At 38.6% G+C, this 14,254-nt stretch overlaps 1 protein-coding gene across 4 annotated transcripts; it reads right to left on the bottom strand.

Moving 5' to 3' along the window:
* Positions 1-1,512: 1,512 nt before the first annotated feature.
* On the bottom strand, positions 1,513-13,829 carry gnb1b (guanine nucleotide binding protein (G protein), beta polypeptide 1b). Of its 4 annotated transcripts, none has more exons than XM_034083767.2 (11): positions 13,721-13,829; positions 7,981-8,089; positions 7,805-7,843; positions 7,617-7,723; positions 7,322-7,385; positions 6,331-6,493; positions 6,174-6,240; positions 5,855-6,056; positions 5,071-5,287; positions 4,815-4,930; positions 1,513-3,197 (listed from the first exon to the last, which is right to left on the bottom strand). In XM_034083767.2, the coding sequence occupies exons 2-10, from the start codon at positions 8,035-8,037 to the stop codon at positions 4,824-4,826; spliced, it is 1,023 nt and encodes a 340-aa protein (XP_033939658.1). In that variant the 5' UTR covers positions 8,038-8,089; positions 13,721-13,829; the 3' UTR covers positions 1,513-3,197; positions 4,815-4,823. The 4 variants fall into 4 exon arrangements, with proteins under 4 accessions (XP_033939658.1, XP_033939657.1, XP_033939659.1 ...); XM_034083766.1 differs by lacking the exon at positions 13,721-13,829 and adding an exon at positions 13,428-13,615; XM_034083768.1 differs by lacking the exon at positions 13,721-13,829 and adding an exon at positions 13,490-13,615.
* Positions 13,830-14,254: the final 425 nt, after the last annotated feature.

Below are 14,254 nucleotides of genomic sequence, written 5' to 3'. Positions count from 1 at the left end.
GAACACTATAAAATAATATACAAGTCTGCTCAGTAGTCTATTAGACGAACATGTATTCCAGTCCCACCCAACAACATATTATGTCCTCCAATTCTTTATCTTTACTAAGCAATATGTGGGTCGTTCCAGAATTGGAGGACATTTCATGTCCCCCATATAAAAAATCTGATAATCCATGCCCAAAATGCTAAAACATGCACTTGTGTTAAACATACTTATCTTGAGACAAAATGTATATAAAGTTGTAGAAAAAGTAGTTTCAAAATATTATTTAAATGATCAAATAGCTCTCGAACATCCCCTAAAATGGCATTTTTCTCTTGTCCCCGCTTCTTGGTGACGAACTTGCATGTCAAATATAACATTTAAAATATGGATTGTATTTACTTATTTTGGTATTATTCTATTGATGTATGTCTCTTGTAATGGTAAAATCAATTTGTTAAATCATAAACATATTTTAGATAACAGTAATTTTGCACCGAAGGTGTGTCCCTCAACATGCGTTCAACCCATGTTCAACCCTGTTACCCAAACCTTTTTAGATTGGCACAGGAAGTGAAAAAACTGTAAATCAGATGACACAGTGGAAGTGACATCAGCAAGCCATGTGCTAGTGCCATGTGTAGACCAAAACTAAGTCCTCTCTTTTATTTTTCATATTTTTACAATCTTTTCAGTCTTAAAAGAGTGTGGCACTCTGACCCACTCAACCCTGTTACTGATATTATCAGAATAAAGCATATTAATTTCAAAGTTATCTTTCTTGCATTAGATAAAGTTTGTCCTTGCCTTGAAAGTAGCATGACATGCTACATCTAGCAATACTTCCTGAGGTTAAAACTCAAATTAGCATTGATTTTCAACCCTGTTACTATAATTAGAGTAACAGGGGTAATTCCCCGGGCGCCGTTCAAAATGGCAGCACACTGCTCCTAACACTAGGATGGGTCAAATGCAGAGAAATAATTTCCCCATGAGGGATTAATAAAAGTTCATCTTAATCTTAATTCTTCATTGGAAAATATTAATTTGATGCCTAGCTGGGCAAATCACTTTTTTTGATGGTTTATTCTGTTTTTCCTAAATACATTAAAAAAAATTAAAAAATGTTGGTGTCTAAATTGTCCTCCAATTCTGGAATGACCCATGTATGATCCTGTAAATACATCAGAAACCCTATAATAGAGGGGATATGAAATATTAATTCCACGAGAATACAATGTGCATTTTGATAAACAAATATAGACCGATTTATACCCATGAGTATAGTATAGTATAGTTCCGATTAGTCCGAATGAAAGACCTTGTTGTAAATCAAGTAGTTGTCTTTCCTTTTAAATGTTGTCTTGTGTTGCTTGTCTCTCACTTTACTCCCTGGAGAATAGTGAAGCTACAGTATCTCTGGACAACTCTTTCTAAAGCACATACATGCAATATTGGAACGACACATCAGTAATAAAATGTGAATACAACAAACATCTAATTTTATATTAAAACATGACAAAGAGATCTCAAACAGCTTTTTATTACATTTTTCAATCAACAGTACAATTTAGTACAGTATCTATCTTGCATCCAGCTCACCGTGTAACACCAACAGACTGAAATGAAATACAAAAAGTGAAAAGGTACATAAGGGTGCAGAGCTCTATAATATTAATGGAAAGAGAAAAGGGAATCCATCTCAGTTGAATTGCATTTTCACTTGTGGCCACACACGAATACATCACATTTATTGTACATCATCGCAGAAAAAAAGAAAAGTGAAAATATGTCACAACTTTAACAAAAGTGCTTCTGTATACAGTGAAATGTTGTCATTCAGATGCTCTGATTTTTCATTTAAGACCAAGAACAAAAATGTACAAAAGTTTTAGTATGGACAGTATGTGAGGAAGCTTTTGTTCCATTGAGTGTGAGGATTTGAAGGAGAGAAAAAGGTTTGTCAAGGATAGAAATCTCACAATGATTGTTATATTTATTACAAAAATTGGCATCAATAGAACTGGTAAGCATAATTTACACTAAGTATGCAGTCAATATTAAGTTTTTCTCCATTCTTGCTTACTCTGGTGCATAGCGTTACCAGTATTAGTAAATGATGTATGCAGAATTTGAGCCAAAAATTGGCTTGTGTTAAGTTCAATCAATAGGTTACTCTCATTTTCAGAAACAAACAAAAAAAAAATCTAGGATTTTGCACCATTGAAAGCAAGTCTACAGCATGCACATCTAAATTAACTCATGGCAGACAAAATTAAATGTCAACTTAAAACAACAGACCATTATTTTCAGACATTGATTTGTACATTTCATTCACAGAGTTGCAACTGCAGTCCCAAGCAAAGGAAGTGTCTATTTAGTCAGGTGAGGTGTTTCACTCAAAGTGGATACTACACACATCCCCCCCATCCATATAATAAAATCCAGCCATGCCCCAATTATCTCAGCACCTACCTTGCTACCCCACCCCTTCCCACCCAAAGTCAAAGGCATGTACAAGAATTAAGGGGGTTAACTGGATAAGTTACTCGTAATAATTCCTTTTGTACTGGAATGAGCATTCATAACTTATAGCATGTGCTTGGTTAGTTAACATAGTATTAGTTTAGAGGCAAAGCTTCTTCATGTGCAAAAGGCTGTGATGAAACAAAAACAGCTAGTATATAAATACATCATGGACATTTTGAAAGCTGCTCGTGTAATATGATCCAAGCTTTTACTTGCATGTTTACTCTCTTCTGTCGTATATGATTAAACTGGATTAGAATGACAAGCTGTATTCAAACATATCTAAAACCACTAAAGAAATATGACAAAAGGAAAGCCATCAAGAATAACAAACCATCAGAATAGAATTCTTAAAAAAAAAAAAAAAGTTAAATAATTTGTACAATTACACTCCAACATTTGCTTTCAAGACGCACACATTTGCATGGGATGATAGTGTTGTTTTCTCTTTCAAGGTAACATAAAATGGTCCAAGAAGGAATGCACAAGTTTCTGATTTGATACCACAGGAGATCCTTTCTTAACTAGGTGATAAACAATTGTGCTCTTCTTTGTGTAGGAAAGGCATTGGTTTCCCTTCGTTTTTGTGATGTCCATGTCCGTTTAAACAGTGTTGAAGAAGATGCTGTGAACATTCTGAAGTTGTAATGGTCTTCCAGTCAACTTTGGAGTTAAAGGAACATCTGGGAACAAAGACGGAGGAATTTTAAAATGTATCTTGTCTGACTTGATCTATATGCCAATTTAAAGTTATGTGATTTTAGGACCTAACAAGCAAAGGTCTGACAAAAAAGCTATGTAATGACACAGACTAGCTTAAACATTAAGGAGGCTGCAACCTGCTGCAGAGCAAGTGTAACATGTTTGGAATTAAAAGGAGGCTGCCAAATGTAGTAAGTATTTTATGAATTTATTAAAAATAAAAACGTTTGGTGAAAGAATTTGGTGTAAGTAACAACTCTAAAACATAAACATGGTGTTCATACATAATATTCATACAATATACATTTCCACTACAGCGCGGAGTTTGCTTTAAGAGTGCCGAGCCATGCCGGGCCCGTTTTTGGTTGCGTTTCCACTAGGGCTGTACCCGAATATTCGACTATTCGAATATTCGTTCGTTGGTCAACTATTCAGGTTTTAATTTCATTATTCGGATATTCGTTTTTTTATTTATTTTCAATTCAAATTTGTTCCTAAATGTATGCTATCAATAAAGGCGAATTTCCATATTCTTATACTATATTTGTACTTTTGAATTGCACTGTTAAAATGCGGAAATATATACAATCTCAGCCTGTGCTCCTGACATCGCGTTCACTCACAGTCACGAATGCAAACGGCACGCTTTACCTCGCTTCACACACCTGAACACAAAATGCCGAAGACTTCAGCTGTGTGGGACCATTTTAAAATTGGACGATGGTAAGAAGAAGGCAGTGTGCCAAATATGCGACAAGAAACTGGCCTACCACGGTGGCACAACAACTCTGAAAAGTCACCGGATGCTGTAAGTACTAGCCTAGCTTAGCTTAGCTGTTGTCAAGTTGCCATGATGAAGCTGCTTTATCCGCCGTTTAAACAGTAACGTTACACATGATAAAATCGTGCACTTACTTTGCTTGGAAAATAGTTGCAAGCAAGCAACCGAATTGTTTTTTTATATTAGTTTTTCAATTTGATCCGAATAGTGAAAATAATAGGAGCAATGTGGGAACATCTGGGACTAAGGCAATTATTGGCATACAGTTCGTTCATTTATTTTTCGTTCTTATTTAAATACTGTTTACTGTATCGGTAACAAGTATTACACTATTAGGCCTACTGTTACGATGATGTCACGGCTCCGCCTACACTGCGCTACTATAGTTACTACCCCAGTTCCTAAACTGTAATGGAAATGCGCCATAAAGTGAGCCTGGCCTACCAAGGCCTAACAAGGCCTCCCCATACCGAGCGAGGCCGTGTAGTGGAAATGCGCCATAAGTGACTGTTGATCCTTTTTGTGGGGCTCCAATTGGACACTTTTTAAGATACAGCATGTCTGGTGTGAAATAAATGTAGCTTTTAAAATAAATTACACAGGCAGTTGTAGTTGTTCTGATGCTTATCTAGATTGATTCAAGCTTATATATGCAGTCCAACATAAAACGTAAATATGTTTCATTGCACCCACGTGGTACTTTTGAGTACAAGAAGATGCTATGCTGCTACAGGCTTTGGACCTTACTAGGAATTAAATAGCTTAGGTACAAATGTAAGAACATGACAAACAATAATAATGATTTAGAAATATAAACCTTCAGGCCTCAATTCCAGATCTTCAGAAAACTGTCCCAGGATCCTGTTGCGACTGCCATGCCATCATCAGTAACTCCCAGGCAGCTAACGCGGTTGTCGTGTCCAGCCAACACACCTAGAAAAATACAAAAATCATTATCGAGTCTACAGGACAAAAAAGGCAGGTAAATTAATTTATCCATTATTGACGAACGGATATTCTTGAAACATAACTCTCCATAGGGCTTCTATTTGAGCTATGCTTAAGCTACGTACCAGCACGGTCGGCTTTTAGTGTGTCCCACACGTTACAGTTGAAGTCATCATATCCGGCCAGAAGAAGGCGGCCACTCTTGGAGAAAGCAACAGAGGTGATGCCACATATGATATTGTCATGAGAGTAGATCATTAATTCCTGATCAGCACGCAGATCGAACAGCCTGCAGGTGGCATCATCGGAGCCCGTGGCAAAGGCATTGCCATTAGGGAAGAACTAAAAAAGAAAAATTACAAAAAGATAAATCATTAATGCACAATAGAAGAAAACAAAACAAAAGTAATAATAATAATTCCTTACATTTATTATAGCGCTTTTCCAGATGCTCAAAGCGCTTTACAAATACACATTACACATATGGTCACCACTGTGGACAATACCCACAGGAGCAAGTTCAGGTGAAGTGTCTTGCCCAAGGACACAACGGCTTTACAGACACAGCAGCGGCGGGTTTCACCCCTTGATCTGATGATCATTGCACAGCGCACTGCGCCACACCGTCCATCTTCACGCCTCGAGGTCATCGAGGCGCTTTTACAGGTACACATTGATATCATACATGTACTGTGGACATTACCCACAGGAGCAAATCCGGGTGAAGTGTCTTGCCCAAGGACACAACGGCCTGACGCAGTGGCGGCAGGAGCGGGTTTCGAACTGGAGTTCCCCAGCACCCCCCTTGATCAGATGCACAGACCACTGCGCCACCCGTCCCAAAAGTACATCTATATCAAAAGGAACACATCCCAAAATGCTAAATCAAGTACAAGAAAAACTACGTACACAGATGGCGTTGATGTCAGACTCATGGCCGGTGAATGTCTGTCTGCACATGCCCTCTCGAACATCCCAGAGTTTAGCAGAGGCATCACAAGCACCAGAGACGAATAACCGTGTGTCAGGGGCCAACGACAGGCTCATGACATCGCCTGTGTGTCCAGCAAATGTGGTCGTCTGCTGGCCAGTCTCAATGTCCCAAAGTGCACTATAAAATAAAATAACCAAATCAGACACCCATTTTTCCAACATTTAAGATTTGGCCCAAAAATGGTGACTCAGCAACATGGTAAAGCAACTTAAGGAGGGCCATCCTTTTACTCACCAAGTGGTATCCCCAGAGCTTGTAATAATCTGGTTGTCATCAACAAAGCGACAACAGGACAGGTATCCTGATATTCAAAGAATCGATAGAGTTATTGATATGGAATTTCATGTCAGATTCACAGCTAGAAATAGAAAATAAGCAGTGTATCATATACCTGTATGTCCAGCGAGCTCACGACTCACACGTACATTCCCCTCGCGGGTTTTCAGGTTGTAAATGGAGCAGATGTTGTCCAAGCCACCACAGGCCACATAATTTCCTGAAGGTGCATATGCACAGGTCATGACCCAGGAAGATCGAAGTGGGATGGCATGAACCTAGAACAAAACAGTTAACCCAGTGTTATTACAGTTGCTCATTTTACAAGTCTAGTAACTAAACAAGTCAGAATTTACAAATTAAGATACAAATGTACCTTTTATGAAAGAGATTGATATGAAATATCCAAGAGGACTTTGACATTATTATAGCACTATGGGGACAACATTATGCCATTAAACTCACTTTTAGGGATAATCCATATACAATTCTAACCTACATATGGCCTGCTATATTCTCAGCAGGTCTAGAGATACATTGGAAGAATTACTCTTTGATCTATTAATTCCCAGTTTGACATATTGCTTGCTTCATCAAACTGATTGTAAATGGTTTTTTTCTTTAAGAGGGCCAAATTGCCTGGTACACAAACTTCTATCCACTTCCACCCATCCCGATAACAGCACACCCGATACACCAGCCCCAAGGCAAAGGCCACAAATGCTTCTCTATCAGCTGATCTGCAACCCTTTCAGATTTATCCAAATGAATGCAGCATAAGGCAGATAGTTATTTTCCTTCCCTCTATTTCTAGTATAACCTTGTGAGTTCCCCGAAAATAGAAGCATGCTGCAAAATTAAGTGCAGCAGGAACAATATGAAACATTTAACAAAGATACCCCCAATATTTATATTATTCAGCTGTATCCTGCAGGTTTCTTTTAGAAATGTAGCAACCATTACTTTATTTGCATATTCAAAGCAAAACTGACATCTGCAAGTATCAACTGCTGTTGTTACTACTTTGCAAATAAATGCCACAGATTGGCTTTTGTATTTTCAACAACCCCTACTTCAGATATCCCTGTTAAGGAAACACAACTTACCTTATTTGTGGTATAGCTGTCCCAAATAATGAGTTTTCCATCTTGAGAGGCACTGACCAAGAGCCTACATAAATGAGAACAGCTATATTAACACCAACACAACAATCACAGTCGTCAAACAAAATCTATTTGTATCTAGAATCATGAGACAAAAGCAAAGGGGACAGGACTGCAACAGTGTTTGAAAAACAAACGGAAACTACTACTACTACATTTAGCGATTTTCTTATTTGTGCACTTTGCTCAACATGTGACATAAAGCAGGATCAGGATACAACACAACAAGTCACTTCACCTGGAATCTGTTCCCCAATGCATGGCATAGATTTTAGCCAAATGACCCCGCAGCGTTCGTCTTGTACGCATCTGGATTCGGCCAACAGGGTCAATGTTAGCTGTGATCTGCAAAACACCAGGTACTCGGGTTAATTTCAGAACAAAAGCTTTTCTACATTAAACAAAGCCCATAATGCTAAATGTTACCTGTGATAGTGTGGCATCTGCGCATGCTTTCCTGGCATCCTGAAAGGAAGAACAAAATCAAATCTTTGAGGGCAGGATTTTCTCACATCTATTCATACGTAACTTGTAAATTGTCATTTTTATATTAATGTTTTGACTGTACAGTATGGCAGATTAAAAAAAGGCTTGTTACTCACTCTGATCTGATTTTTGAGCTGCTCAGCCTCTTGGCGTAACTGGTCCAGTTCACTCATTTTATTCTGCTTTTTCAGTTACCTTACTCCAACTACTGGGGCACTTTTTGATCTAAAAAGAAAAAGAAAGAGTAGCACTTTAATCATTTGCACAAATTGCAGAATATATACTTAACATAAACAAAAAAGCATAATAAAATAATATATCTTAGCGGGTGAAGGGAATGATAGAGGCGGATTGCTGTCAGTTTAGCCAACTTTCGTTTGACTTAATGGTTTACCAAAAATGGCACAGGTAACGATCTTAATATCGTTAACACAACCCTGCTGTAAAGTTGAGATTGCCAGGCTTTGCCAGCATTATCCGTTCATCTGAATTACTGCGACCCAAAAAGCATGTTCCAAATATAATAATATCTAGAACTAAATTAAGTATCACGTATCAAAGCGATACACTATTTGAAGTAATTTCATTAAAGTTATTTAATGTATTTAGTTAAAGAAGCTTGAAAAATGACAATTCCTCCAGCCATAATAGTGTCCTTTACAAGATACTAACTTTATTTACATGGATTGTGTTTCAGAATAAAAACGTATTAAGATTTTTGGAAGTAATCTCAGGTACTGCGTCGCAGAATTCAGAGTAATTTGCTCACATCATTTTGTTGACCAAAACTGACTTTTTGTCCGAGACGATGACGAGACGGCAGTAAACAATAACTGTAACGAAATCATCATGCAATATCGTTGACGAAAAGTGACGAGACGAAAATGTAGTTTACTAAATAAAAACTATGCCAAAATCTCTCTTTAATTTCGTTGACGAAAAATGAGGAGACGAAATATTATCAAAGATAACGTTATATCTCTGATAGTCAGTTTTTCTCGCCACAGTTCCATTTCCGGTGCTGCGGCAGGGCAGCAGCTGTGTGTCTGTGGTGCGCGCGGCGGTAGATTTGAATTACACCGGGCAGCGGCACAATATGAACTGTCAGGAAGACTCGGGTCTAACTCATGGTCTAACTAACCTTATTTAACAGAAAATAAAATGACAACAACAGGGCTTGGGAGCAGTGGTCGCACTCGCGTTAACCGAATACCCCCCCGTCAGCGCGAGTGAGTGATAAATTGTGCACTCGACGGGTAATAATGGATTATGACGGAAATGTTACGATCCTGTCCGTCAAAATGACTGACACCGAAAAAGTCTAAAGCCACCACTGCTTGGGAGAAAGAAACAATGTGATATTTGGGCCCATTTTCGCTACAATGAGGCGGAGAAAAAAAGCGAATGCATTGTTTCATCAGAAGGGAAGCAATGTGGCCATAACACAGCTGGTAAAAACACCACAAACCTGACCAGATATTCTCTGCAAAGCTGCATTCTTAATCATTCAACCTGTGTTTTTCATCAAATAAGGACAATATATAATCTTATTGTGAAATATGTTTGACTAAAATGACAAATTATTGGTTTTGGCTCGACTAGTTTGACTGAAATGTTCTATATAATCTGATGACTAAAAAAGACTCAACAGTTTTCATTGACTATAATGCTCAGACCTTTAGTCGACTAAATCTCGACTAAAATGTTTACTGTTTTAGTAGACTAAAATAAGACTAAATAAAAACAGGATGAAGGTGACTAAATATGACTAAAACCAAAAAGGAAATTTAACACAGGACTAAGACTAAAACTAAATTAACAAATAGCTGACGAAATTAACACTACGACCAAGTCATTTCATTGGACGAGAGGCATACTATGAGAGCTGGTCACAGGGATGCGTTCAAATTTAGTCAGTAATTTGAGGAACTGTCGAAATGGCGAACGCAGATAAAGTTGAGCTCGAAAATCCTCCAGCATCATTGAAGTCTCCGGTTTGGGAACATTTTGGTTTCGCAGTTACGTACAAGGATGACGGACAAAGACAGGTGGACCGAACCAAAGCTGTTTGTCGGCATTGTTCAACAAAAATTGGTTACACGGCTGGCAATACATCAAACGTGCACACTCATTTGAAAAGGCATCACCCGAACGTGAATATCACCGGTACCAAAAGAAAAAATACTGAAATGCAAACCCAACTCCCACTAGCATTTAAGCCTCCACCACTCGCAAAAAGTTCAGACCGAGCCAAAGCTATTACAAACGCCAAATATCCTTATGTTGCCATGTTAGCAAAGCGCTACCTGGCTGTATCTGCTACCTCTGTCCCTAGCGAGAGGGTGTGTTCTCCACACAGCAGGAGACATTAGAGCCAGCAGATCTGCCCTTTCGGCAAGCAACGTGGACAAGTTCATTTTTCTTTAGAAAAACATGAAAATACAATGACAAGCAAGTCATAATGTCAAACTGACTGCTTAGGTACTAGTACAGTACAGTTCAAATACAGATTATTTCAGTTCATCGAAATGCTGCACCTTAATATTTATTTTATTATATTTTGTATTTATTTGAGTGAATACATTATTCACAGTTTAATAATAATTAAAAAAACCCAAAAAATATTTTATGTTTTGTGATAATTTGTTCTGCTGTACCGAACCGTGATCTAAAAACCGAGGTACGTACCTAACCGAAATGTTTGTGAACCGTTACACCCCTAGTCTCTACAGTTTAATGAATGTTAATGAATCCTTATGTTTTTGGCATTAACAGACATACACAGAACACACTATCTAAAATAACTTTAATTTGGCCTTAGTGATTTACAATTACAAATACTGTACGATTCAAAATAACCCTTAAAACAGTTGCTTATTTTATTTTTTAATTTAAATGTGGTTTACCAAACCATAAAACTGTTATTGTAAATCCAAAAGCGGTATAGCCTGGAGTGATGTTAGAATAGGACAGAGTTTTAAGTATTTCACATTGACCTCTGTGGATGCTTACAGTTAAGGAGTTCCTCTCCCTCATCACTTCTCCTTTCCAAGCGCCTGATCAGAGTCAGCTGACTGCATGATAAACAATGAGCAGTGGCAAACAGCCTGGAGTTGTAGCTCAGTAGCTTATTCCCAGGTCCCTTAAGGGCAGTCTGTTCCTGCTACTTTCAAAAAGGTGTCTCCTGCATTTCCACTAAAACATTTCTCTGCATGAGTTTACATCCATTCTCAAAAGGCCAAGTCTGCTTATCTGTACTGTTAAACGATGATAATGCAATATTCCACAGGTCTAAAGCTGGATCATAGAGAAAGCCATAACCAGCAATATCACTGAGCAACTACATAATCCTAAAAGCTAAAATCCTCCGTCAATGAGTCTCTAATCCTATCCGTGTCCACTAACATAAACAGCTGGCAAAGCCGGTCCAGGCATTATAAATATGTTTCCCAATCATAGAAGGATGATATTAATCTTAATTATTTTACACACAACATGCTTAAAGCAAGTGCCTGGATTTTCAGTGTGAAAATCCAGGCACTTGCAGTGAGATCTCAAGCCTAATACAGTACGGTCACTCCCTTCTATATTTCCAATGTAAACAGCCTTACTTTAATAAAATAGGATAAAGTTGCACTTGCAAGGAAGGATTTTTTTATAATAAATCCATTTTCGAATGTTATACTCATACAATAAAGTAAATTACTTAAGATATTGTAAGGCGGATAAATATAACATTAGAATACAATAGCTACTGTATCAACATACCCAACTCGCATGTTCTAAATGATGTCTGTGAAGAACAGACATCTGAAATCTGTATGTGTTGTACTGATAGTTGACTTAGTCACTGTGTGCAGTACTGTGATTTGCCTATAACAGTAGACTAGTTTGCATTGTATTTGAATGGCTGCTGGCTAGCTGTTTCAGTCAGTTTGTTACTCTTTTAAGAGGGTTGGGCTACCATAGCTCAGCACATATATCCGGGAAAAACTCAGCACCATTGTGTGGCAAAATATAAGGATTGCACTTTAAGTATCTGACTTCCTCTAATCGAATTTTTAAATGTACTCAAGGATGCACAGTGTAATGATAATATGACTTGCACTGATGGAAATCTGAGGAGATGCAACTAAACGCCATCTTGCAGACTGCTGCTAGTTAGCTTGCTAGCAGGCTTGAGAGTGTAGGCCTACAGGCAGAGCAAGTATTCAAGAAAGAAAAAATAGCGACATTGTATTAGTAAGAATGTCGCTTGGTATTTCATAATTACCGGTAAGCAAGCAAAGTCGGTACAAGTAAGTTCAATTTCGAAACCAACAATCAAATGGCTCGTAGCATCTAATGCAAAAAAAAATCGCAACCACTCACTAAAGGGTAGACTCGGCTGCTCTTCCGCAATTACACGGAATGCTATGTAGTTAGCTTAGTGGGTAAACCTGGAAACTACGTGGTTACTTGGCCTCCAGAAATCCAATTAGATATATTCGTGCAATCTTGTTAAACCCGGCGGTGCACGGATGATTTGATTAACGTTAACACTTGATTTATTTGGTTTTCTAATCCTGAAGTGAACCCGAGCCAGTAAAAACTGCAAGGTCGGGAGGCGATGGCCTGTTTGACTTCAGTAAGCAACAAATGCAATAACAGAAGCGGGTGAATTTTCATTAAGTAGATGACCATCTTTCATCCATCGCTGTATTACTGCCAATTGGCTAACTGGAGATAAATAACTAACGTTACAAACCTAAGTTAAAGGCGGTATACCGGCGCCGCCGTTTCGTTGCAGGAAGGCAGCAATATGCTAACTTATTACTTCGGCTTGTAAAAAAAAAAGGGAAAAAAAGGGGTGTTAACGCGCTCCAATAACTCTCATTAATAACACATAGCCGATGTGTATAAAGGGTGCAATGTTCACGTAAAATAGTGATTATGGCTGTTCTGCTATTGCCAATTGAATAACCAATATTTGTTGTACATTTGTTTACGGGACGTTTATTGTTACAGCCCAACCCAGTGTGTCATCATCAACTCACAGCAATGTCTCTAAATGTAACATTTTGAGTGTAAATCAACCCATGAAGCCTAAGCTGCTGACAATATCACTGCAGTTGTCATCAATACCATTTTGGCATTAACTGGCTAGTACTTTTAAGTACTGTAGTTTAGGCCAGGGAGCAGCAGGGCCATCGCTGATATGAAAACCTCACTGGCCAACACTAACGTTACTTCAGCGCCAGCTCTCGCTGCCATTAACAGTAGATAGACTAAAATGACTGGATGCACTTATGTAAATATACGTTTTGCTGCAATCTGTTTAACCAGCGCAAATACTGAGCATCATGATCCACTTGTGTAGACACTTTTGTACCTTAGCCAATTGTATTTGCTCATGATAAAACAGCCAACTTAACGTTAGCCAACCGCAGCTAACTAACTAGCTATCGCTGCTACCCCACCCCCGGACCGTTCAATTCCGCCACAATTCATCAGCTAATGGTATTAACGCTTTCCGTGGAAGGTATGGAAACAGCATACATGTAGTCTGTTTTTTTCTCCTTACCTGATTCAATTTGCGTTTGTTTTTGGGTTTTGGCATTGACTGAAAAGCAAGACGGTGTATACCTTCGATCCACGCATCAACGAACACCACAACGCTAGCTCACTAACTAGCTAGCCAGCTAGCGGTAGTTTTCCGAGGAGCAGCCCTTCCCGAACACTACGGCTAGGGAGCTTGACAACCTCAGTCAACCAACCGGAGAGGGGAGGGGAGGAGGGGGTATCACACCCACTAGCAGTGCACTGAAGACACTGCACACAAGCGTACACAAAGACGAATCTTAAAAGTCACTATACCTCATTCAACAAGACAGCCTACTGTCTTCTTTTTGCCCAGTTTAACATCTGCACTTTCCGAAGTATGTTCACTCTCGTCCGGCCATTCGAACGACGAGATGGGCGCGGTAACCCTGCAGTCAGCGCTGGGAAACCCCACGCTGCAGCAGCGACGATGGGTAGACACCACAGATCGGTGTTCTGTTATCTAAATCTGGAGATAATCGATCATTTTAAACAACATGTAGCTCTTCTCGTTTGTAATATATGTGCATCTCAATTCTAGCGTGGGCTACAAAACATTATGTTGCCTCAATTCATTGGAAATTGTGGAATGCAAACTCCTGTTCATGATCATTTTGAGCCATCAGAAAATATCATTCTAATACAATATTAGATATATAATATAATATATAGGTATGCTGATCTTCACAATGTCCTATGTTGCCTTACAGCCAACATCACCTTTGGAAATACTAATGGTGGGTGGGACACTAGGCCTACTTTGGTTGTATGGGAATTAAAACCTGTTACTTTAAATCATACTCTTCTAGT

Source organism: Pseudochaenichthys georgianus, chromosome 5 (assembly GCF_902827115.2).
Source record: "Pseudochaenichthys georgianus chromosome 5, fPseGeo1.2, whole genome shotgun sequence".
Lineage (NCBI taxonomy): Eukaryota > Metazoa > Chordata > Actinopteri > Perciformes > Channichthyidae > Pseudochaenichthys > Pseudochaenichthys georgianus.
The sequence above is the reverse complement of the archived record's forward strand: the minus strand, read 5'-3'. Positions and strand labels throughout refer to the sequence as shown.